This window comes from Pan paniscus, chromosome 19, assembly GCF_029289425.2.
Source record: "Pan paniscus chromosome 19, NHGRI_mPanPan1-v2.0_pri, whole genome shotgun sequence".
Classification (NCBI taxonomy): domain Eukaryota; kingdom Metazoa; phylum Chordata; class Mammalia; order Primates; family Hominidae; genus Pan; species Pan paniscus.
In genome coordinates this window covers 27,367,912-27,394,888 of record NC_073268.2, presented here as the reverse complement: position 1 = coordinate 27,394,888, position 26,977 = coordinate 27,367,912, and the positions used below count along the sequence as shown (strand labels likewise).

Below are 26,977 nucleotides of genomic sequence, written 5' to 3'. Positions count from 1 at the left end.
GCCATATGAATTTGTAATAGCCATAGATGAGAAAAGATAAATTCTCAAAAATTGATAAACCCAGATATATATAAACATTATATGCGCCACTGTCCAGACAGCTTCATTTGGCATTTTTTGGTCAAATATTTAGATTAGGGCATCGTTTCTCAAAGCATGTCCCACTGACCACCTGATGAAACAAACACTAGGGTGCGCCAGGCGCGGTGGCTCACGCCTGTAATCCCAGCACTTTGGGAGGCCGAGGCGGGTGGATCACGAGGTCAGGATATCGAGACCATCCTGGCTAACATGGTGAAACCCCATCTCTACTAAAAACGCAAAAAATTAGCCAGATGTGGTGGCGGGCGCCTGTAGTCCCCGCTACTCCGGAGGCTGAGGCAGGAAAATGGCGCGAACCCGGGAGGCGGAGCTTGCAGTGAGCTGAGATCGCGCCACTGCACTCCAGCCTGGCGAAAGAGCGAGACTCCGTCTCAAAAAAAAAAAAAAAACAAAACCACCAGGGTGCTTGTTAAAAATGCAGATTCCCAGCCCTTTTTTTTTTTTTTTAATCACAGCTACTCACTGCAGCCTCAACTCCTGGGCTCAAGCGATCCTGCCACCTCAGCCTCTCAAGTAGCTGGGACTACAGGGACATGCCACCACACTTGGTTGACTTTTTCTCTTTTTCTTTTTCTTATTGTTTTTTTTTTTTTTAGACGGTTTCGCTCTGTCACCCAGGCTGGAGTGCAGTGGCACGATCTCGGCTCACTGCAACCTCCACCTCCCGGGTTCAAGCGATTCTTCTGCCTCAGCCTCTCAAGTAGCTGGGATTACTGGCGCGTGCCACCATGCCCAGCTAATTTTTGTATTTTTAGGAGAGACGCGGCTTCACCATGTTGGTCAGGCTGGTCTTAAACTCCTGACCTTGTGATCCACCCACCTTGGCCTCCCAAAGTGCTGGGATTACAGGCGTGAGCCACTGGACCTGGCCGACTTTTTCTTTTTTTAAAGCATCCCTAATAATTAATCACCCTAAAGTTTGAGGACAGTCGTTTAAGATTTATCATTATTGTTCCCCTCTTTGTGTGCCAGAGTCTCTGTTGAACAACAAGGCCTTCAATACCTGTCACTCTTAGGACAAGAAAGTCTGTCAAGTCAGGTTTGAGTTGAATCAAGGGAGAAAACAAAGTGCCTTAATAGAAAATAGAACCATGGGCTGGGTATGGTGGCTCACGCCTATAATCCCAGCACTTTGGGAGCACAAGGCGGGTGGATCACCCGAGGTCAGGAGTTCTAGACCAGCCTGGCCAACATAGTGAAACCCCGTCTCTACTAAAAATACAAAATTTGCGGCAGGGCACGGTGGCTCATGCCTGTAAACCCAGCACTTCGGGAGGACGAGGCGGGTGGATCACCTGAGATCAGGAGTTCAAGACTAGCCTGGCCAATATGGTGAAACCCTGTCTGTACTAAAAATACAAAAAATTAGCTGGGCATGGTGGCAGGCACCTGTAATCCCAGCTACTCAGGAGGTGAGGCAGGAGAATTGTTTGAACCCAGGAGGCAGAGGTTGCAGTGAGCCGAGATCGTGCCACTGCACTCTAGCCTGGGTGACAGAGTGAGACTCTGTCGAAAAAATAAAAATAAAAAATAAAAAAATTGCTGGGTATGGTGGCACGTGCCTGTAGTCTCAGCTACTTGGAAGACTGAGGCAGCAGAATCACTTGAACCCAGGAGACAGAGGTTGCAGTGAGCCGAGATTGCACCACTGTACTCCAGCCTGAGCAACAAAGCAAGACTCCATCTCAAAAAAAAGAAAAGAGTCCAGGCATGGTGGCTCACGCCTGTAATCCCAACACTTTGGGAGGCCAAGACGGGCGGATCACCTGAGGTCAGGAGTTCGAGACTAGGCTGGCCAACGTGGCAAAATCCCATGTCTAGTAAAAGTACAAAAATCAGCCTGGCATGGTGACGGGCACCTATAATCCCAGCTACTTACGAGGCTGAGGCAGGAGAATCGCTTGAACCCGAGAGGCAGAGGTTGTAGTGAGCCAACAGGCCACTGCACTCCAGCCTGGGAGACAGAGAGAGACTCCATCTCAAAAAAAAAAAAAAAAAGAAAAAGAAAAGAAAATAGAACCATGAAGAGCCCCCTGTCCTGGGGCTGTCTGACCATGAATCCAAATTCGTAGATAACAAGGTCAGTGATCAATCTTTAGGACAGAGAATAGAGGAATTATTAGGATATTATTTCCTGCTGACCACCAATAGTTATACTTTAATCTGGCTTCTGGCACTTGCCATGCTTATTCTTATCCTTATACCTTTGTTTATGGTGGCAGACTTGTCCAACTTTTCTCCTATTTTTCTGAATCTTTCTAGTCCTTGGAAGTCCCATTTTCTCCAAGATTTCTCTTACTTCTCCAGCTTTCACTGATCTCTCTCTCCTTTGAATTCTTGTAGCAATATGGTCATACCACACAGTTCAGAATTTTTTTTTTGAGACAGAGTCTTGCTCTGTCTCCCAGGCTGTAGTTCAGTAGCGTGCTGTCAGATCACTGCAACCTCCGCCTCCCGGGTTCAAGTGATTCTCCTGCCTCAGCCTCCCGAGTAGCTGGAATCACAGGTATGTGCTACCATGCCCAGCCAATTTTTGTATTTCCGGCAGAGACAGAGTCTCACTATGTTGGCCAGGCTGGTCTCAAACACCTGACCTCAAATGATCCTCCCACCTCTGCCTCCCAAAATGCTGGGATTACAGGTGTGAGCCACCATGCCTGGCCCACAGTTCAGAATTTAATTAGGATATATATTTTTTTGTCTGCATACTGGTTTTAGCTCTCCAGTTAAATCCTGAAGGCAGAGACCATCTCTTATAGTTTGCTACCCCCTTTTATAGCTCTTCAAGTAGGACTAGGTATTTCTATTAGTAAGCGCTTCATTGACTGAAATAAAGATTAGCTCTGTACCTGAGAGGCCACTCTGCTCCTGATGCCTGCTTATCCGTCTTCACGTTGTCTCTGAGAGGCAAAGCCTCCAGTGGGATATATAGCTGCTTTACAGATGGACAGAATTCATCAAGAAAGTCAGTGCCTTGCCCACAACTGTGGCTCCAGTTGTGATATAAAAAGAAAAATAAGACACAAAGTCCTTATCTGAATACTATGTCTCTTTGCTGTTGTTAATCACTCCAGTTTATCCAGAATTAAGAGCCTGAAGGAACTTCATACCATAAGGTCAGAAAATGTCCTCAGAAGGCCACTTCATAAGTCTGGTCCTAATGATGAAAGGTAGAATTGCACAATGAAGGACAGCATGAATAGCAGAGACTCCCCACGATGTTTTCACATGGACACAGGGTTTTCACATGGCATTTCTGCTCTCACTCCTTCCTTATCCAATAGCAAACACTTCCAGTCTCTATACTTCAGCCAGTTACCAAATCTTAACTTCTTCCTCCATGATACCTCCAATATATATGTTTTTAAGATCCCTAAGTCCTACACACCTCACAACTAAAATACCTGGAGAAATTTTAAAGGGCTCTTTAAAAACAGGAAAATGGACAAGATGACTTGTTTGGATTTTGCCCAATCGTAGGATTCTGACATTTTATGTTGATCAGCTTTATAGCCTAGCCATCCCTGACTTCACTTTCCTCTAAAGCCATGACGGTGCTCCTGGTAAGTTGATTTCCTGCCCCATCCCTACCTTCTCTTTAGACTTCCCTAGTGTCTCCATCATTCCTATATCAGGTTCAGGTTTTTCCTGCTACATATTTAGGCCTCTACCTGTCTTCTACCTTCACTCTCTATTGTTGTTATATATATGAAACACAATACATAATAAAATATAACATTAATAATTTTGTAGAGCCTTTATCGTCAAGAAAAATTGAGCCATCATTCAATTTCTTTTTATCCTTTTAATATCTTGTCTTAAAATTTTCCTGTATGTCATATCTTAGAGCAGAAGATTTCACAATGTCATGTCTTTTTTTTTTTTTTGAGACGGAGTCTCACTCTGTCACCCAGGCTGGAGTGCAGTGGCACGATATCGGCTCACTGCAACCTCTGCCTCCCAGGTTCAAGCAATTCTCCTGCCTCAGCCTCCCAAGTAGCTGGGATTACAGGTGTATGCCACCACGCCTGGCTAATTTTTGTATATTTAGTAGAGACAGGGTTTCACCATTTTGGCCAGGCTGATCTTGAATTCCTAACCTTGTGATCCACCCGCCTTAGCCTCCCAAAGTGCTGGGATTACAGGCGTGAGCCACTGTACCTGGCCACAATGTCACGTCTTTTTAAAAAAAATCTCACCTCTGGGCCAGGTGTGGTGGCTCGCGCCTGTAATCCCAGCACTTTGGGAGGCCGAGGCAATAGGGTTACCTGAGGTCAGAAGTTTGAGACCAGCATGACCAACATAGAGAAACCCTGTCTCTACTAAAAGTACAAAAATTACCTGGGTGTTGTGGCAGGCACCTATAATCCCAGCTACTCAGGAGGCTGAGGCAGGAGAATCTGTTGAATCCGGGAGGCGGAGGTTGCAGTGAGCCAAGATCATGCCATTGCACTCCAGCCTGAGTGACAGAGCAAGACTGCGTCTCAGAAAAAAAGAAAAATATCATCTCACCTCTGGTTAACTCCTAGACCTGCAGGTACAAAGTTATTTTCCAACACAAGTCATGTTTATCAGTGGACCTATTGTGCTGATGTGCCCAATTTTCTTATTGGAAAAAGAAAAAAAAAAAAAGAAGAAAGAATAAAGACAACAAAAAATCCATGAAAAGGAAATGTAGCTTCAATCAATGAACAAGATGGCCATAATCAGTTGAATAACATAGTTTTGGGGGTGAATACAGGCAAGCAAAACTGAGAAGAACCGATTCTTGGTATTGGCAGTGTCAGTCTCAAGAGCAGCAGCAACTCTACCTTCTCTGTGCTCTGTATTATAAACAGCTTGAGCTCTTTAATCAGATAGGCTATGCTTTAAATCCTGACTGTCGCTAATTAGCTCTGTGGCCTTGAGGAACTGACACCTTTCTGAGCCTCAGTTTCCTTATCTATATTATATATATCTATCTTATATTCAGGATATAAAGCCTACCTTCTAAGGTGGTGTTTTGGATTAAATGATGTAACCAACATGTTAAGCTTCTGGCACAGAGCTTGTTAGATAGTAGGCACACAGAAAATATTACTTTCCCCTTTCTCTCCATGTTCCTTTCCTTTCATTTCCTATTAGTAATCAATACAGAACAGAGTGCTTTATGGATCCTCAATTGATTCAGAAATTGTGATTGCTGGGCGCAGTGGCTTATGCTTGTAATCCCAACACTTTGAGAGGCCAAGGTGGGTGGATCACCTGAGGTCAGGAGTTCAAGATGAACCTGGCCAACATGGTGAAACCCCGTCTCTACCAAAAATACAAAATTAGCCGGGTGTGGTGGCACACACCTATAGTCCTAGCTACTTGGGAGGCTGAGAAAGGAGAATTGCTTGAACCCGGGAGGCGGAGGTTGCAGTGAGTCGAGATCACACCACTGCACTCCAGCCTGGGCAAGACAGAGTGCCGTCTCAAACAAAAAAACAAACAAACAAACAAAAAATTGTGTCATTACTAAATTCACTGCCCCCTGCACCCACCTTGAGCAACAGAGTGGAGGCCCTATCTTAGCTATGAGGGAGGCTGAGGAAGGAGAATCACTTGAACCCGGGGGGCAGAGGTTGCAGTGAGCCGTGTTTGCGCCACTGCACTCCAGCCTGGGTGACAGAGCGAGACTCCGTCTCAAAAAATAAATAAATAAAAAATTCAGTGGCTGGGCACTGTGGTTCACGCCTATAATCCCAGCACTTTGGGAGGTCGAGGTGGGTGAATCACCTGAGGTCAGGAGTTCAAGACCAGCCTGGCCAACATGGTGAAACCCCGTCTCTACTAAAAATACAAATATCAGCTAGGCGTGGTGGTGGGTGCCTGTAATCCCAGCTACTCGGGAAGCTGAAGGAGGAGAATCACTTGATCCCAGGTGGTGGTGGTTGCAGTGAGCCAAAATTGCGCCATTGCACTCCAGCCTGGGTGACAAGAGCAAGACTCCATCTAAAAAAATAATAATAATAAAATGAAAATTCAGTTCACCAACCCATCCACCCCAATATTTCCAGGTTAATGGAGCATGTGATCAGGGACCTTGGGATATTATGAATCCTTACCCTTACTTGGAAGGAACAAATGACTGTGGCCTGAGCTTCTGAGTACCAACCAAAGGGCTGGCACGTGTGAGTATGCCTGGCCCCACTCAGGCTTATTATTGCATCACACAAGAAAGATTCTTTGGCCCCTTTGGCAAGCATGTGTAATAGTAGGAACCTGCATATATTTCAAGTAGGAGTGTAGTGAGGACAATCCCTTAGAAAACAGTTTGGCATTAATTGGTAAAGTTGTACATACCCTGCATACCCTATAACCAGCTTCTACTTCTGGATTTATACCCTGGAGAAACTTTCAAAACTGCCCCAGAAACATTGCTCATTATGGCTACAAACTGGAAACAACACAAATGTCTCTCAACAGCAGAATGAATATACAAATTGTGATACATTCATACAATGAAATATTATAAAGCAATGAGAATGAACAGATGATTGCTACATGAAGTAATATGGATGGATTTTACCAACATAATGTTGAGCAAAAAATGTATGTTTCCTGCTACAAAAACAGGCAAAACAGGCCAGGTACCAGTGGCTCATGCCTATAATTCTAGCACTTTGAGAGGCTAAAGCAGGAAGATCACTTGAGGCCAGGAGTTCGCGACCAGCCTGGGCAGCATAGGGAGACCCTATCTCACAAAAATTATAAACAATTTAGCTGGGCAAGTGATACACGCCTGTAGTCCCAGCTACTTGGGTGGCTGAGGTGGGAGGATTGCTTGAGCCCAGGAGTTGGAGGCTTCAGTGAGTCTTGATCACACAATTCCACTCCAGCCTGGGTGACATAGCAAGACGCTGTCAAAATAAAACAACAACAAAAAAATGGGCAAAACAAGCCAGGTGCATGCCCCTGTAGTCTCAGCTAGTCAGGAAGCTGAGGTGGTAGGATCACTTGAGCCTAGGAGTTCAAATCTGGCCTGGGCAACACAGAGAGAGAGAGACCCCATTTCTAGAAAAAAAAATAGGCAAAACTCATTTGTGATGGCAAGAATCTGGATAATACATTCTTTTTTTTTTTTTTTTTTTGAGATGGAGTCTTGCTCTGTAACTGCAGGCTGGAGGGCAGTGGTGCAATCTTGGCTCACTGCAACCTCCGCCTCCCAGGTTCAAGCAATTCTCCTGCCTCAGCTTCCCGAGTAGCTGAGATTACAGGTGCGTACCACCACACCCATCTAATTTTTGTATTTTTAGTAGAGACGAGGTTTCACCATGTTGGCCAGGCTGGTCTCCAACTCCCGACCTCAGGTGATCTGCCCGCCTTGGCCTCCCAAAGTGCTGGGATTACAGGCGTGAGCCACTGCGCCTGGCCCCTCCTTTTTTTTTTTTTTTTTGAGAGAGAGTCTCACTCTGTCACCAAGGCTGGAGTGCAGTGGCCCAATCTCGGCTCTGCAACCTCTGCCTCCTGGGTTCAAGTGATTCTCCTGCCTCAGACTCCTGAGTAGCTGGACTACAGGCATGAGCCACCATGCCCATCTAATTTTTGTATATTTAGTAGAGACGGGGTTTCACCATGTTGGCCAGGCTGATCTTGAACTCCTGAGCTCAGGTGATCCACCTGCCTCAGCTTCCCAAAGTACTGGGAATACAGGCGTGAGCCACAGTGTCCAGCTGATAATATTTACTTTTGATGGTGAGTAGTGACTGGGAGAACACATAAAAGAAATTTCCAGCCCAGACGCAGTGGCTCACGCCTGTAATCCTAGCACTTTGGGAGGCCGAGGCAGGCGGATTGCCTGAGCTCAGTAGTTCAAGACCAGCCTGGGCAACACGGTGAAAACTAGTCTCTACTAAAAAAAAAAAAAAAAAAAAAAAATTAGCCGGGCATGGTGGTGTGTGCCTGTAGTCTCAACTACTTGGGAGGCTGAGGCAGAAGAATTGCTTGAACCCGGGAGGTGGACGTTGCAGTGAGCTGAGATTGTGCCACTGCACTCCAGCCTGGGTGACAGAGCTAGACTCTGTCTCCAAAAATAATATAAATAAATAAATAAATAAATAAATAAATAAATAAATAAAAATTAGGCCGGGTACGGTGACTCATCCCTGTAATCCCTGCACTTTGGGAGGCTGAGGTGGGCGGATCACCCTGAGGTCAGGAGTTCGAGACCAGGCCGGCCAACATGGCGAAACCCCGTCTCTACTAAAAATACAAAAATTAGCCGGACTTGGTGGCACATGCCTGTAATCCCAGCTGCTTGGGAGGCTGAGGCAGGAGAATCGCCTGAACCTGGGAGGCGGAGGTTGTAGTGAACTGAGATTATGCCACCGCACTCCAGCTTGGGCAACAGAGCAAGACTCCATCTCAAAAAAAAAAAAAAATACATAGAGTTTGATTCCATTTATATAACATTCAAAAGTAAACAAAATATTTTTAGTGATACATATATAGAGAGTTCAATTTTTTTGTTTGTTTGTTTTTGAGATGGAATTTCACTCTTGTTGCCCAGGCTGGAGTGCAATGTCACGATCTCGGCTCACTGCAACCTCCACCTCCCGCGTTCAAGTGATTCTCCTGCCTCAGCCCCCCGAGTAGCTGGGATTACAGGCATCTGCCACCATGCCTGGCTAATTTTGTATTTTTAGTAGAGACAGGGTTTCTCCATGTTGGTCAGGCTTGTCTTGAACTCCTGACCTCAGGTGATCCACCTGACTCAGCCTCCCAAAGTGCTGGGATACAGGCATGAGCCACCACGCCCGGCTGATAGTTCAATGATTTTACAAAACATGGAAAAATAAAGATTGGGAGGAGGAAAGAGACCGGAGGACCAGAGGCACAGACATGTAAAGAGCATCCATGATGCTGGCAATGTTCAATTTCTTAATTTGGGTGATGGTAACATACGTTCACCTTTTCAGTATTATTATTATTATTATTATTGAAAATATACTTATGTTCTATATACTCTCCTGTATATATGGTGTATTCCACAATTAAAAAACGGCCGCGGCCAGGCCGAGTAGCTCACGCCTGTAATCCCAGCACTTTGGGAGGCTGAGGCGGGTGGATCATTTGAGGTCAGGAGTTTGAGACCAGCCTGACCAACATGGTGAAACCCCGTCTCTACTAAAAATACAAAAATTAGCCAGGCGTGGTGATGGGCGCTTGTAATCCCAGCTATTCGGGAGGCTGAGGCAGGAAAATGGCTTGAACCTGGGAGGCGGAGGTTGCAGTGAGCTGAGATCACACCACCGTACTCCAGCCTGGGGGACACAGCGAGACTACGTCTCAAAAAAAAATAAAGAAAAAGAAATAAAGAAATAAAATGGCCATGCTGGTGGCTGATCCCTATGATCCCAGCACTTTGAGAGGCTGGGGTGGGAGGGCTGCTTGAGCCAGGAGTTCAAGATCAGCTTCGGCAACATACTGAGACCCTGCCTCCATTATTAAATTTTTTAAATTTAAAAACAAACCAAAACAAATGAACAAAATGGCATGCAGCCTTTAAAAAGCAGTAGCATAAGCCAGACGCAGTAGTTCACGCCTGTAATCCCAGCACTTTGGGAGGCCAAGGCAGGTGGATCACGAGGTCAGGAGATCGAGACCATCCTGGCTGACATGGTGAAACCCCATCTCTACTAAAAATACAAAAAATTAGCCAAGCGTGGTGGCGGGCACCTGTAGTCCCAGCTACTTGGGAGGCTGAGGCAGGAGAATGGTGTGAACCCAGGAGGCGGAGCTTGCAGTGAGCCGAGATAGCGCCACTGCGCTCCAGCCTGGGCGACAGAGCGAGACTCTGTCTCAAAAAAAAAAAAAAAAGATTAGCATAGTGTGCAGGTACAATAATTTTAAAGCTAGAAGAGGCCTTGTAAGCCATTTTGTCTAACCACCTCATTACAGAAACCGAAATAGAGGCCAAGAGAAGACAAGTGACCTGTTCAAATTGATTTAGTCAATTAAAGAGCCTAGAGTAGGCCTCTTGGCTTCCTGTCAAGTGCTCCTTCTGCAGACCCATCCTGATTCATCCATTTGGTCCTAGTTCCTACTCTCTTCCAATGTCATATCTCTGAACTGCATATGTCATAAAACTCATAACTTTTTTCCTGCTAAATTTGATGTTTTTGTTGTGGGAAAAGGAGATCAGAAGAGACATACTCTGCTCCACTGATATTCCAAATGCTTAGAAAGTCAGTCAAAATATCTAGGAGTAGAGAAATAGTCTATTAGAAATAATAGAAACATGGATCTATTTGTCTACACTTGGATTTTTTTTTTTTGGTGGGGGAGGATGGAGTCTCGCACTGTCACCCAGGCTGGAGTGCAGTGGTGCAATCTCGGCTCACTGCAACCTCCGCCTCCCGGGTTCAAGTGATTCTCTTGCCTCAGCCTCCCAAGTAGCTGGGACTATAGGCATGTGCCACGACGCCCAGATAATTTTTGTATTTTTGGTGGAGATGGGGTTTCACCATGTTGGCCAGGCTGGTCTTGAACTCCTGACCTCGTGATCCACCTGACTCAGCCTCCCAAAGTGCTGGGATTATGGGTGTGAGCCACGGTGCCCGGCCTACTCCTGGATATTTTGACTGCAGCTCTTCCACCGCTCTGTCCCCGACAGTATGGCCTACTCCAATATGCAGGCTGACTTTTTTTTTTAAATGGAGTCTTGCTCTGTCGCTTAGGATGGAGAGCAGTGGTGTGCTGTTGGCTCACCACAACCTCTGCTTCCTGAGTTCAAATGATTCTCCTGTCTCAGCCTCCCAAGTAGCTGGGATTAGAGACGTGCGCTACCACTCCTGGCTAATTTTGTATTTTTAGTAGAGACAGGGTTTCACCATGTTAGTCAAGCTGGTCTTGAACTCCTGACCTCAAGTGTCCACCCGCCTTGGCATCCCAACCTGCTGGGATTACAGGTATGAACTACCGTGCCTGGCCCAGGCTGACTTTAGAGTCTTTAAGTTACAAAAGAAAAGGGTAGGGTCTGCGAGGTGATCAAAGAAAACTCTTAGACTTCATCTTTGGCCAAGCACAAGGTCTCTTTTGGGAAAAGTGAGCTCTTTTGCCACCTTGTGACACTGGATGAGAACAGCAAGCCCTCAGATCAATTCCTACTCCTGCTCCAAGGTGGCAGCATTGTACCGTGGCATCTAGGAACTAATGTACAGAGAGTTTCAAATAGAGCAACAGGAGGGAAGGTGATAATACCTCAGGGGAGCAGAGAATCATGTCATCATGTTAAGGAAATAGTAAGCAAAATTCACAAAACCCAAGGAAGGCAATGGAGCCCCTCTGCCCTAACCACCTCCTCTGCTAAGAGAAGCAGGCAGCCAGAGGCAAGAGGGTGGGGAGGATGAATAAAGATTTGCTTGGACCAATAAAGATGTGAGGCATTTATGTTCCCTCTAGTCAGTGGCCTCATTTCTCTGCTTTCTTTCTCACAGTAAAACTTTTTTAAAAAGTTTTCTAGTCTGGGTGCAGTGGCTCACACCTGTAACCCCAGCAATTTGGGAGGCCAAGGTGGGCAGATTGCTGGAGCTCAGGAGTTGGAGACCAACCTGGGCAACACAGTGAGACTGTGTCTCTACAAAACATAACCCATCTCCAAAATAAAAGAAGACCAAAGAAGTTGTAGAGTTTGATAAAGATGGAGTAGATCTTTATTCTCTTTTTTTTCTTTTCTTTTTTTTTTTTTTTTTGAGACGGAGTTTCGCTCTCGTTGCCCAGGCTGGAGTGCAATGGTGCAATCTCGGCTCACTGCAACCTCCACCTCCCAGGTTCAAGCGATTCTCCTACCTCAGCCTCCCGAGTAGCTGGGATTACAAACATGCGCCACCATGCCCAGCTAATTTTTGTACTTTCAGTAGAGATGGAGTTTCTCCATGTTGGTCAGGCTGGTCTCGAACTCCCGACCTCAGGTCATCCACCCGCCTCAGCCTCCCAAAGTGCTGGGATTACAGGCGTGAGCCACCGCGCCCGGCCCTTCATTCTCTTTTATGCTCCATCTATCTATGCCATGACAAAGTCTACAGATTATTACACTAGACACTAAAAAATACAAATTTGGAAAAATCTTCAACAACAGTTATCTGTCTAGGAAAACCTTCCCAAGCCACAGACAGTACCACTCACCTGCCGTGTTTAGCTCTTCCTCACAACCTCTCAGCCCAATGGTCATCAGAATGTTGTCCACCAATACTCACTTCACTATTCAGGAGTGTGAAGATGTGCAAAACTCAATAGGTATGTCTGTGCTAATGTGAGTTTATGCATATAACCGTGGATTAATTCTAGAGATCATATGGTTCAGGGCCGGCTGGGGTGACTCACGGCTGTAATCCCAGCACTTTGGGAGGCCGATGGGGGCAGATCACTTGAGGTCAGGAGTTCGAGACCAGCCTGGCCAACATGGTGAAACCTGTCTCTACTAAAAATATAAAAATTAGCCGGCAGGGTGGCACACACATTTAATCCCAGCTATTCAGGAGACTGAGGCAGGAGAATCACTTGAACCCAGGAGATGAAGGTTGCAGTGAGCCAAGATTATGCCACTGCACTCCAGCCTGGGCAACAGAACGAGACTCCATTTCACAAAAAAAAGGCCAGGCACGGTGGCTCATGCCTGTAATCCCAGCACTTCGGGAGGCCGAGGCGGGTGGATCACGAGATCAGGAGATTAAGACCATCCTGTCTAACACGGTGAAACCCTGTCTCTACTAAAAATACAAAAACATTAGCCAGGCATGGTAGTGGGCGCCTGTAGTCCCACCTACTCAGGAGGCTGAGGCAGGAGAATGGCGTGAACCTGGGAGACAGAGCTTGCAGTGAGCCGAGATCGTGTCACTGCACTCCAGCCTGGGCGACCGAGCGAGACTCTGCCTCAAAAAAAAAAGAGATCATATGGTTCAGGACTCTCAATTTATAGAAGAGAACATTTAGATCCCAAGAAGTCAAGTCATTTTCTCAAGGTGATAGCTCATAACAGGGCCTGTACTAGAACTCAATTGTACTGACTCCTAGTCCTAGTTTCCTGCTCTATTTCTATAATTCCTGCTCTAGAAATTATATTCCTTACTAGAAATCTCCACATCTTTTCATGAAAGTATATAAATCTCTGTGCCTGTGTCAGTGAGCATGCATGTAAATGTCTACGTGTCTATCTGCAAGTATTTGTAAAGCATATCAATGGGCGTTTATGGCCTTCCTGCTCGAGAAACCTCTAGGTAATCTAGTTCTCTATGTCGGCACCGGCAGCGAAGTCAGAAGAAGTCTGAGTGAATTATTAATAAGCAGAATTAGCGCTTTCTCCAATTAGATCTATTCCTGGGTCTTCAGGAAATGGGGCAAAATAATCAGGGTGGAATCAGAGTCTCTCAGGGTCAAACTTGGTTCCAGCTGCGTGTGGTGAAAGCAACTAGAGGCAGAGCTATCAAGGGCTGTGACAGATGAGCAGTGGTCTGTCTGCAGTGAGCATGTGCTCAAGCTAACATGGATACCATCTTGGTCTTCAGCCTAATCATTGCATCCTATGATGCCAACAAGAAAGGTATGTAATTCTCTAGCCTAATCTCCTGGAAAATACAGAGAGAGGCCTAGAAAGAGTTTCGGGGTCTCTTCCACCAGATAGAGATGTAACTGATATCCAGCAAGCAATACTTTCCAGAGTTAATCCCATGTATCCACTCGCCTCTAAGAAGGACTGCAACTTATTCATTCCAGAGAGATAGCTGTCTGTTTCATGATGAGAGGTCTTCAGAGAATGTGATGCATTCTTATGTCTTGTTCATGTAATTAACATTAAAAGTCCTTTCACTGTTGGATGGCTTTCTTTAGAGTTTCAGTATTGTCATCACCTAAGATTCCCAAATTCATACTGTTCATAAGATGTTGCCTTTTTTAAGTTGGTACATGTAAATAGCTAGATGGTGATATTCTTGGGTGGGGAGAGCTGAGGGAAAGGGTGATATTGGGTGGAATGGCATCATTTGCTGCTCTTTGGTAACTGCTTATTTAAAATATGAGTTTTCAAAGTTTCATAAACATTTCGTCTCTAAAATTAGCTAATCAAGGCTGGGCATGGTGGCTCATGACTGTAATCCCAGCACTTTGGGAGGCCAAGATTGGTGGATCACCTGAGGTCAGGAGTTCGAGACCAGCCTGGCCAACATGGCGAAACCCCATCTCTACTAAAAGTGCAAAAATTAGCCAGGCATGGTGGCATGCACCTGTAATCTCAGCTACTCGGGTGGCTGAGGCATAAGAATCACTTAAACCTGGGAGGTGAGGTTGCAATGAGCTGAGATCGTACCACTGAACTCCAGCCTAGGTAACAGAATGAGACTCTGTCTCAAAAAATAAAAAATTAAAATAAAAAAATAAAATTAGCTAATCAGAATTAAGACCAAATGGCACAAATTGCAGCAGTAACGAATTTGACAAATTATAAAAATGTCACAACCCTTTGAATTATGTGCCAAAAAGCATAAATAACTAAGACCTATGGTTCTGTGGAAACCTATAAAGATACCAAGGTCAGACAATATAAATCTCCAAAAGCTTTATTTAATACAAGAAAGAAGATAGAATAGGAGGGAGAAGAGAAAATAAGCAGTATTTAAGGAAATGGGTTGGTTAGTCTTTCATTAACTTAGTAAATTTTCTTAACTCTATTTCACCTTTCTTTGTCCTAAGGGTAATAGATTGGTACTCAGTATTCTTTATACTAGGTCAACTACTACTTTGTATGTATTTGGCTGGGTGTTCTTTTTTGAGGGCCGGGCGTGGTGGCTCACACCTGTAATCCTAGCACTTTGGGAGGCCAAGGCAGGTGGATCACCTGAAGTAAGGAGTTTGAGACCAGCATAGCCAAAATGGCGAAACCCCATCTCTACTAAAAATACAAAAATTAGCTGGGCATGGTGGTGCATGCCCGTAATCCCAGCTACTCGGGAGGCTGAGGCAGAAGAATCCCTTGAACCCAGGAGGCGAATGTTGCAATGAGCGGAGATCACATCACTGCACTCCATCCTGGGCGACAGAGTGAGACTCCGTCTCAATAAATAAATAAATAAATAAATAAATAAATAAAAGCAAAGTCTTTTTAGAGAGTGTTTGATCTCCCAAGTTGCAAGTTTTATGAGCAGGAACTGCATTCTTTCATATCTTCTCCATTGCCCAGAATTCTAAAAAGTAAGTACCAGTAAATTCTGATTTTCCCCAAACCTTGCCCGGTTCCCCTCCTCCCCCTCTGCTCACCCCTAGACCTCAGAGATAGCAGTTGCCAACTGGAACAGCTGCCTGGGATCTTCCCAAAGGACATGAGAAGCATCAGAGAATTGCAAATGCAAGGTAGGGAATGGGTCCTTTCTGGAAAATGATATTGCCATTCCAAAAAATTTTTACCTTTAAAAGATATCTCATCTTCCCACTTCCTAGCCCATATCTCAAATATCCTATTTTAAGGATATGTATCCTCCCAGGAGGCTTTCTGGAAACCAATCTTTAAATTAACTGTCATTACCTAAGGCATGCTTATATTACTCAAATGGATGGAGATGAAAAAAGAGAAGGAGGCAGAACCTACCCCTCTCTGCATTAAAGAAAATCTATGAGCATTTCTCTGTGCTAAATTTACTGCTGTCACCAACCTTCATGGGAACCATGGCAGAAGAAAGGCAGGACTTGTATATTAGTACTATGAACACAAACTGAAGAAGTTAACTAAAAGGAGAGAAAGTACAGCAGTGGAGTTTAGCAGGGGTCATGAATGGAAATGGGTTAGCTTGGCACTGTTCAGATTAAAAACTAGCTTTGGCCAGGCATGGTGGCTCACGCCTGTAATCCCAGCACTTTGGGAGGCCAAGGCAGGTGGATCACTTGAGCTTACGAGTTTGAGACTAGCCTGACCAACATAGTGAAACCCCATCTCTACTAAAGATACAAAAATTAGCTGGATGTGGTGGTGCACGCCTGTAACCCCAGCTACCTGGGAGGCTGAGGCAGGAGAATCACTTGAACCGGGGAGGCAGAGGTTGCAGTGAGCTGAGATTGCGCCATTGCACTCCAGCCTGAGCAACAAGAGCAAAACTCTGGGCAACAAGAGCAAAACTCAGAGATCGTGCCATTGCACTCTAGCCTGGACCACAAGAGCAAAAGCTTCAAGGTCGGGTGCGGTGGCTCATGTCTGTAATCCCAGCACTTTGGGAGGCCAAGGTGGGAGGATTGCTTGAGCCCAGGAGTTCGAGACCAGCTTGGGCAACACAGCAAGACCCTGTCTTTTAAAAAATTGAAAAATTAGCCGAGCATAGTGGCATACACCTGTAGTCCCATAGTCACAGTTACTCAGGATGCTGAGGTGGGAGGATTGCTTGGAGATTGAGGGAGTTTGAGGCTGGAGTGAGCCATGATTGCGACACTGCACTCCAGCTTGGGTGACAGAGCAAGGCACTGCCTCAAAAAAAACAACCAAACAAAAAACAAAACCAGCTCCATTTTTCTATCTGGTTCTTCTCCTTCCAGAAACTCACACAGAAACCAAAAGGACAACATTCATTCAAAACTGGACTATAGCTACCCTGCAGTGCCTTGGCTCTGACAGCAAAGTAAAAGTCAACCTTGTATATTTGGAGAGAAGGCCAAAGGTCAAGCATATTTTGAAGAACCTGAGAATCATTGCTGCTCCCCGCAGAAACAGCTCTGCCTCCTCAAGCTGTCACCTAATCCCCACATCCAAGTTTCAGACTGGATCTCTTCTAAAAGGCAAAGGTGAGATTGGAAAAGAGGAAGGGGGCAGGCACTAACTTTTAGTTGACATCCTTGAAGGCAGCCAGAACTCAGTAGCAGGAAAAGCTACAAGAAAATGAATTATCCACTTTTTGATGGGGTTGTTTGTTTTTTTTTCTTGTAAATTTGTTTGAGTTCATTGTAGATTCTGGATATTAGCCCTTTGTCAGATGAGTAGGTTGCGAAAATTTTCTCCCATCAAAAAGTGGGCAAAGGACATGAACAGACACTTCTCAAAAGAAGACATTTATGCAGCCAAAAAACACATGAAAAAATGCTCATCATCACTGGCCATCAGAGCAATGCAAATCAAAACCACAGTGAGATACCATCTCACACCAGTTAGAATGGCAATCATTAAAAAGTCAGGAAACAACAGGTGCTGGAGAGGATGTGGAGAAATAGGAACACTTTTACACTGTTGGCGGGACTGTAAACTAGTTCAACCATTGTGGAAGTCAGTGTGGCGATTCCTCAGGGATCTAGAACTAGAAATACCATTTGACCCAGCCATCCCATTACTGGGTATATACCCAAAGGACTATAAATCATGCTGCTATAAAGACACATGCACACGTATGTTTATTGCGGCACTATTCACAATAGCAAAGACTTGGAACCAACCCAAATGTCCAACAATGATAGACTGGATTAAGAAAATGTGGCACATATACACCATGGAATACTATGCAGCCATAAAAAACGATGAGTTCATGTCCTTTGTAGGGACATGGATGAAATTGGAAATCATCATTCTCAGTAAACTATCACAAGAACAAAAAACCAAACACCGCATATTCTCACTCATAGGTGGGAATTGAACAATGAGATCACATGGACACAGGAAGGGGAACATCAGACTCTGGGGACTGTTGTGGGGTGGGGGGAGGGGGGAGGGATAGCATCGGGAGATATACCTAATGCTAGATGACGAGTTAGTGGGTGCAGCGCACCAGCATGGCACATGTATACATATGTAACTAACCTGCACAATGTGCACATGTACCCTAAAACTTAAAGTATAATAATAAAAGAAAAAAAAAAAAGAAAATGAATTATCCTCCCCTTGGGCAAATCTATGTGCTCTCTGAGAGTCAGTTTTATAATCTCTAAGATCCCTTCTAGCCCTGATACTCTGTGATTTTCATGTGATCTCCATTTCTGATGGGTCTTCTTTCGACAGTTTTTTAAAATTTCTTTTTTTTTGTTTTTGTTTTTGAGATGGTGTCTCGTTCTGTCACCCAGGTTGGAGTCCAGTGGTGCGATCTTGGCCCACTGCAACCTCTGCCTCCCAGGTTAAAGTGATTCTCCTGCCTCAGCCTCCCAAGTAGCTAGGATTACAGGTGTCTGCCACCATGGCTGGCGAATTTTTGTATTTTTAGTAGAGACGGGATTTCACCATGTTGGCCAGGCAGGTCCTGATCTCTGACCTCAAGTATCTGCCCGCCTTGGCCTCCCAAACTGCTGGGATTACAGGCGTGAGCCACCATGCCTGGTCAGGTTTTTTTTTTTTTAATTTCATTTTGCATGCACACAGTAAAATATTCAAACAGTATAGATTTATAGTGAAAAGTAAGTCTCTCTCCTACTCCTGTCTCTCAATTCTCCAGTTCTCTATCCCTGATGGAACCACTATTATCAACTTATTATATTTCCTTCCGGAGATACTCTAAGAATGTATGAATGTGCATATTTTAAAAACATAAATGGTAACATACCATATACATTGTTCTGCCCCTTGCTTTTGCTTGTTTTTGTTTTTTGTTATTATTTTGTTGTTGTTGTTGTTTTCTTTGGAGATGGAGTCTCACTCTGTCACCCAGGCTGGAGTGCAGTGGCACGATCTCATCTCACTGCAACCTCCTCCTCCCAGGTTCACATGATTCTCCTGTCTCAGCTTTCCAATTAGCTGGGATTACAGGTGCCCACCACCACACCCAGTGAATTTCTGTATTTTTAGTAGAGACAAGGTTTCACCATGTTGGCCAGGCTAGTGTTGAACTCCTGACTTCAAGTGATTCACCCACCTCAGCCTCCCAAAGTGCTAGGATTACAAGCGTTAGCCACTGCGCCTGGCCAATCCCTTGCTTTTCCATTTAATAATATATCTTATAGGTCGTTCCATTTCAATACGTATATATTTACCCCATACTTTTTTTTTATATTTGCCTCATTCTTTTTAACAGTTATTCATTATTCCATAGTATGTCTCTTCCATAGTCTTTTTTTTTTTTTTTTTTTTTTTTGAGACAGAGTCTCGCTCCGTTGCCCAGGCTGGAGTGCAGTGGTGCGATCTCAGCTCACTGCAAGCTCCGCCTCTCGGGTTCACGCCATTCTCCTGCCTCAGCCTCCCGAGTAGCTGGGACTACAGGCACTCGCCACCACACCCAGTTAATTTTTTGTATTTTTGGTAGAGATGGGGTTTCACCGTGTTAGCCAGGATGGTCTTGATCTCCTGACCTTGCGATCTGCCCGCCTTGGCCTCCCAAAGTGCTGGGATTACAGGCATGAGCCACTGCACCCGGCCATGTCTCTTCTATATTCTACTAGCCCCCTATTGATATATATTTTGGTCGTTTCCAATCTTTTGCAAATACAAACAATTCCGAAAACAATGACCGTATATAGTCTTCTTTTTTCTCTTTTTTCTTTTAATAAATTCTTTCACTATTACTCAGGATCTATATATATTCTTCTTGTATACCTGCAATTTATCAATAAGATTTATCAATTTATCAATAAGATTCCAAGAAGCAGGATTGTTGCATCAAAGGTTGATAGTTACTGCTAAATTACCCTCACTAGAGGTTGGTTCCATTGTGCATACCCACATTGGGGGAGAATGCCTATTCCCCCACAGCTGCTGGGCAGTGGTTCTTAACCTCAGCCTGAAGTTTCTCTCCTTCTGCCCTCCTTTCCTTTTCTCACCCTTTCTTTTTTTCATATAGTTTTTTTTTTCTTTAGTGTAGCCAGTTCCTCTTTATAAACTGGCAGTCCCCTAGATGCTATTGCTACATTACTGGAAAAATAAAATAAAACTTGACATGTTTAGAGAAATTGGGGATCCACAAGCAGAATAATGGAAAAAACTTTAAACTCTAGACTAAAACTGGGAAATAAGTGGATAGGCTCTCAGGATGTTACAGAAAAACTCTTAAAAACTCAAAAGCATCGGGTGCGGTGGCTCACGCCTGTAATCCCAGCACTTTGGGTGGCCGAGGCAGGCGGATCATGAGGTCAAGAGATCAGGACCATCCTGGCCAACATGGTGAAACCTCGTCTCTACTAAAAATACAAAAATTAGCTGGGCATGGTGGCGTGTGCCTGTAGTCCTAGCTACTCGGGAGGCTGAGACAGAAGAATAGCTTGAACCCAGGATGCAGAGGTTGCAGGGAGCTGAGATCACGCCACTGCACTCCAGCCTGGCGACAGAGCGAGACTCTGTCTCAAAAAACAAAACAAAACAAAACAAAATAAAAAAATTAGCCAGGCATGGAGGCACGCGCTTGTAGTCCCAGCTACTTGGGAGGCTGAGACAGAAGAATGACTTGAACCCGGGAGGCGGAGGTTGCAGTGAGCCGAGATCACACCACTGCATTCCAGTCTGGGCAATAGAGCGAGACTCCATCTGAAAAAATAAACAAACTCAAAAGACTCTGGCAGGGTTTTGAACTTTGAATATTAATGCAAATTAATTAAATCCAATTGTTTCCCTCTTAACATGTGACACCTTGCTGTCCATGGCAGCTGTGTTGGGGAAAAGTGGACTTAAGTCATTTTGGAGTTTGGAGCACTCTGGGTGGAGTGAATATAGTGCTAGGCATTGTGAGACTTGGGGCAATTAAGGACATTAGCTCTTAGAAATTGGGACAAGGAAAACTGAGGGGTTAAGGGGGAGGAGAGATGCCAAAGATCAACCTGACCTAATTCAAAAATTTGCACTTGGTTAGCCTCCCAGAGAAAAAGAAACTCTTCCTCTTTCCTTCATAACATAGTAGTTGGTTCCCACATCTAGAATTTAAGCTAATACTCTGTACTATTTGAGCTATGCAAAAAGATTAAATGGATATTTGTAGATTAGTTTGGGGACCTAATCATCACTCATCATACATTTTTATGAAACCATAATGATGAATCCCAAAAAACCTATTTATTTATTTGAGACAGAGTCTCGCTTTGTCCCCCAGGATGGGGTACAGTGGTGCGACCTCAGCTCACTGCAACCTCCGCCTCCCAGGTTCAAGCAATTCTCGTGCTTCAGCCTCTCGAGTAGCTGGGATTACAGCACCACCATGCCCAGCTAATTTTTTGTATTTTTAGTAGAGATAGGGTTTTGCCATTTTGGCCAGGCTGGTCTCAAGCTCCTGTCCTCAAGTGAGATCACTTGAGCCCAACTCAGCCTCCCAAAGTGCTGGGATTATAGGCGTGAGCCACCTCACTTGGTCCAAAACAACCAATTTATGTATGAACTTTTGAAACATAATCCCTTCTACAAGTTTGAAACTTCCTATTCTGAATTTAAATCTCCACTCAGTACCAGAAGAGATAAACCTCAAACAGGGTAGAAATAAAAATTAGAGCCGGGCACAGTGTCTCATGCCTGTAATCCCAGCACTTTGGGAGCCCGAGGAGGGCAGAACATGAGGTCAGGAGTTCGAGACCAGCCTGGCCAACATAGTGAAACCCCGTCTCTACTAAAAATACAAAAATTAGCCGGGTGTAGTGGTGTGCGCCTGTTGTCCCAGACAGTCTGCATAGGAGGATGTCCTGGAAACGGTCAGAAGACAGTTCATGAAAATGTCCTCAAGTAAAATAGAAATTTGGAACTGTAAGGGTGACAATGTTCTGCAATACAAATGCTCATCAGAAGATGTGGGTCAACATGGAATGTAGAAAAAGGTAAATGGAGACTATTTGTTATTATTTAAGAAATTTGGAAAAGGAAAAGACGGCTGTTATCAATATTTCAAAATTTCCTTCTGGTGGAGACAGATGACTCATTAGGTCATCTTTTTCCCCCTCTTTCAATCATAATATCATTCAGTTTGCAAAGTGTTTACACACATGCTTTCTCATTTTTATTTGTTTCGGTTCTTCACAACACCCCTGTGAAATAGGTAGAGCAAGTATTATTTTACTATTACCATCTTACAGATTAAAAAAACAAAACACAGAGAACTTGTGGTGACTTGTCCAAAGTGAGATTTGTTTATTTTTATCTAATCTGACTTATAAACATGTAAGTTATCACTTCAAAGAACTGACTAGCACTATGCTGAAAATGTTCTTGTTTTTTCTTTTGAACTTGTTGACTTTATGTCTGTCTCTGCCAATGTCTGCCAACACTGTCTTCCTGATTAAACTGGAATCGGGGATTACCTCTTCCCCTACGATTTCGTGCACAGTGCCTGGTACTATGGCCACTGGCCTCTGAGGTAAAGAACTATCATTTTCTCATGGACTTAAGACATGGAAGAGTAATTTAGAAAAGTCAAGTAGAATTTATAGACCTTAATTTAATAAGCAATGATATGAGACCACTAAAAATAGAACAGAAACCACACTGTCTGAATTGGATTAGGTCAATTCTGGAGACGAGTGAGGTTATTTCCAGACTCCAGCTAGACTCTATCCATCTCCCATCACTTCCACTGCTGGTATGAATCACATCATCTCTCATCTGGACTTTTGCAATGGCCTCCTAACAGGTTACCCTCCTTCTACCCTTGCCCACCCCAACCCATTCTCCACACAGTAGCCCAGAGATCCTTTGAAAGCAAGGCCAGGCTGGGCACAGTGGCTCATGTCTGTAACCCCAGCACTTTGGGAGGCCGAGGTGGGCAGATCACTTGAGGTCAGGAGTTTAAGACCAGCCTGGCCAGCATGGTGAAACCCCATCTCTACCAAAAAATACAAAAATTAGCCGGGTGCGATGGCGTGCACCTGCAGTCTCAGCTACTTGGGAGGCTGAGGCACGAGAATCATTTTAACCTGGGAGGCAGAGGTTGCAGCGAGCCGAGATCATACCATTGCACTCCAGCCTGGGTGACAGAGGGGGACCCTGTCTCAAAAAAAAAAAAAAATTGCTGAATGAATGAAATCAAGGAGTACATGAAGCTGGGTGGCTTTTCCTTCTTCCAGCTCCTCCTGCTTTCCCCAGTCCCCTCTCAGAGTAGTTGATCTAGATTCTACTAGACACACTTGCAGCAGTCATTAAGGCTAACTGTGATATTTCGTGTTCTTCCTTGGACTTTGGAGCCATCTCTTTTTAAAGAAGGAAACTGTCAACAGTTTTTATGGCCTTCATCTTTATTATTATTATGGCCTAAATAATGATAGGCAATGATATCATTGGTATGACTCCTTCACTTTGATCCTATGTTAGTTAAAAGTCCCATGGGCATTTAATCCATATCTCTTATTAGTATCTCTATCCTCATTTACTCTTGGCATTATTTTGTGCTCACACCCTAAACCTACGGACAGACAGGTTAATGGGACCACAATTGGAAGTTTACTATCAGCTGGGTAGGGTTTCATCAGATAAAATCAAAGGCAGGATAAAGTTTTCCCCTAAAGTTTCATCTTTTCTACTTTGTTTTATAGCTTTTCTACCAGGGATCTCACAATGTAAAGTCTATCCAGTGATGGGGACTTCATCAGAGACTTTTTCCACCACTGCCCCTTCTATAACTCCTGGGAATAAAGAAGGAGAGAAAACTACAAGTACTGGTAATTTTTCTAGCTTTGAAATGACAAAGTACAGAATAAGTAGGAGTAAAATGAGAACAGAAAAGAAACATTTTTAGTCCCAACGTTAGTCTGGATCTACTGATATTTTTCTTGAGGTTGAGAAGTTACTGAATGTACATTGAAAAATCATTCCATTTTTTATTTTAAAAAATTAGCTTCTCTAGGCCGGGTGCTGTGGCTCATGTCTGTAATCCTAGCACTTTGGGAGGCCGAGGTGGGCAGATCACCTGTGGTCAGGAGTTCAAGACCAGCCTGACCAACATGGTGAAAACCCGTCTCTACTAAAAATACAAAAATTAGCCGGACGTGGTGGCAGGTACCTGTAACCCCAGCTACTTGAGAGGCTGAGAAAGAAGAATCGCTTGAACCCAAGAGGTGGAGGCTGCAGTGAGCCGAGATTGTCCCACTGCACTCCAGCAGGGGCGACAGAGTGAGACTTTGTCTCAACAACAACAGCAAAATTAGCTTCTCTATAAAGGTCCCAGAAATGTTTGTAATTTGACACCATCAATGATCATTTATCTCCATGCAAATGAGCTCACCCTGTCGCCAGAATTAGGGACAGAAAAAACTGTATTTCTGTAGTAGGTAATTCTAGCCACTGTATGTATAGATGGACAATATTTAAACAATAAGCAATTATAAGAGTGATGACACCAACCAAGTGCTTTTCTTTTTCTTTTTTTTTTTTTGAGACAGGGTCTTGTGTTGCCCAGACTGGAGTGCAGTAGTGCAAACATGGCTCACTGCAGCCTTGACCTCTGGGGCTCAAGTGATCCCCCCACCTCAGCCTCCTGAGTAGCTGGGACTACAGGTGTGTGCCACCATGTTCAGCTAATTTTTAAATTTTTGTAGAGACAGGGTCTCACCACATTGTCCAAGCTGGTCTCAGACTCCTGGGCTCAAGCGATCCTACTGCCTCAGCCTCCCAAACTGCTGGGATTACAGGCATTGCCCACCACGCCTGTCCCCAAGAGCATATATTTGTTTTGATATGGAGTCTCACTCTGTCACCCAGGCCGGAGTGCAGCGATGTGATCTCAGCTCACCACAACCTCCCCCTCCTGGGTTCAAGCAATTCTCCTGCCTCAGCCTCCTGAGTAGCTGAGATTACAGGCATGCACCACCACGCCCGGCTAATTTTAGTATTTTTAGCAGAGACAGGGTTTCACTATGTTTGCCAGGCTGGTCTCGAACTCCTGACTTTGTGATCCGCCTGCCTCAGCCTCCCAAAGTGATGGGATTACAGGTGTGAGCCACTGCGCCGGGCCTCCAACAGCATACTTTCATCTTCACTGTTTTTTTGGTTTTTGTTCTTTAAGATGGAGTGTCACTCTGTCCCCCAGGCTGGAGTGCAGTAGCGCAGTCTCAGCTTACTGCAACCTCTGCCTCCCAGATCCAAGAAATTCTCCTTCCTCAGCCTCCTGAGTAGCTGGGACAACAGGCATGCACCACCATGCCTGGCTAATTTTTGTATTTTTAGTAGAGACGGGTTTCACCATGTTGGCCAGGCTGGTCTCAAACTCCTGACCTCAAGTGATCTACCCACCTCAGCCTCCCAAAGTGCTGGGATTACAGGCATGAGCCACCGCACACAGCCTTCTTCACTGTTCTTTGGCAACAGTCCTCCTTAAATTGGCCAGGACTAAAATTCTGTAAGATTCCAATTTGGGTTACATCCTAGTTTCTACCAGGGGAAAAATGTGATATTAGTAATAATGAGATGCACATTAGGGCCAGGTGAGTTGGCTCACACCTGTAATATTCCAGCACTTTGGGAGGCCAAGACTGTAGGATCACTTGAGGCCAGGAGTTCAAGCTCAGCGGGAAATATAATGAGACTCTGTCTGTACAAAAAATTTTTAAAAATTAGCCGGGCATGGTGGCGTTCGCCTGTGGTCTGAGCTACTCAGGAGGCTAAGGTGGGAGGATGGTTTGAGCCTGGGAGATTGAGGCTGAAGTGAGCCGAGATTGTGCCACTGCATGCCAGTCTTGAGTGCCAGAGTGAGAAAAAAATGCATATTAGCCATTTGCCGCCAGATTAAGCTTCTGACCCAGAAGCAGTGCTCATTTTTACATTTCTTCCTCTTATATTCTATGAAAGCCAGGAGAAACATAGGAAAGGCGATTTTCTAATCCCATAAAATGTGTCAGAGCAAAATGGTAGGAACCCTGATAAAGCTGACAGTAAAAGAAGTTTAGAGCTCCATGTGTACCCGAGATTTTTCTTCCTGCGAGCAGTGTAAGAATCAGCCCTATGTGATTATGGAAAATCCCCAATTCCAGGGAAGGTGACTCAGTGGGAAGAGAGTGCAAAAGAAGTTAGAGCAGAGCCCATGACGCTCAGCTCACCCTCACCCCCTCCAGCCCTGAGTTTGAATTGGAAATTCTGCCTCTGCCTCTGGGTTAGTCTGGGCCTCTAATAGTCTTGTGAGCCAGAAGAACTTCAGGTCAAAGGATCAATCTCTTTCCTCTCTCAAATTTTCTTTTCTCCCTCTTCCACTCCCCTCTCTCCTTTAGACACAGATGAGAACCTAGAGAAGAGACAGAAATGGAGTATTGTGGTCAAAATTCTGATTGCTGTCACCCTGTTGCTCAGCGGAGTTGCCATTATAGTATTTGTAATTTTTGAAGTCCCATGTCCTGTAAGTTTGCTGTTGTATTGAATCCTTGAACTTGACCCATAAAGACTTTCTTCTGTTCCAGAGGCAGCTTGGCATAAGGAGAAAAGCATAGACTTTGGAATCTGAGGAGATGTGCCACTCACACTCACTAGCTGAGTGGTGTTGGGAAAGTTGCTTGACTGTTCTAACCTCAGTGGCCTCATGTGTAAAATAAGTCTCATGATATTTGCCTCTCATGGTAGTTATAAAGATTGAGATTCTGTGTGAAAAGCACCTGGCACACAGGTGCTCACTAAATGCAGTTCCTTTCCTCTGCTGTACTTAGACATTTTCTAGGAAGGATAGGTCCAATAGGACTGAATATTTTATTTAGAAGAGATGACTTCCTTTAAGTTGCCCAATAAGAGGTTTGGAAGAAAACCAAATGCTTACCAGTCACTTGATATTAATACCAGTCATTTTCTCCCTTCAGTGTCAATGCCTAGGAGCCAGGGAGCTGTGCCAATGCCAGTGGTTGTGGAGATGGCAAAAGAAGGGAGGCCAGCCACCTGGGACAGCTGAATCCAAGCCTGACTCTCAGCCCCAGAAGGAAAGTGTTCTCTGTGTGGTTTATGCCATTTGCTTAAAGAATGTGGGGTAGGGGCCGGGCATGGTGGCTCACACCTCTATTCCCAGCACTTTGAGAGGCTGAGGCAGGT

At 44.6% G+C, this 26,977-nt stretch overlaps 2 protein-coding genes across 3 annotated transcripts in view; one reads left to right on the top strand and one right to left on the bottom strand.

Moving 5' to 3' along the window:
• ACACA (acetyl-CoA carboxylase alpha) overlaps positions 1-26,977 on the bottom strand; it is a 331,241-nt gene that overhangs the window by 283,361 nt on the left and 20,903 nt on the right. The window lies entirely within an intron of this gene.
• On the top strand, positions 13,609-26,957 carry C19H17orf78 (chromosome 19 C17orf78 homolog). Its single transcript, XM_063599117.1, has 4 exons — positions 13,609-13,666; positions 15,382-15,468; positions 16,639-16,884; positions 26,752-26,957. Exons 1-4 carry the CDS (start codon positions 13,609-13,611, stop codon positions 26,838-26,840), a joined length of 480 nt encoding a protein of 159 aa, XP_063455187.1. The 3' UTR covers positions 26,841-26,957.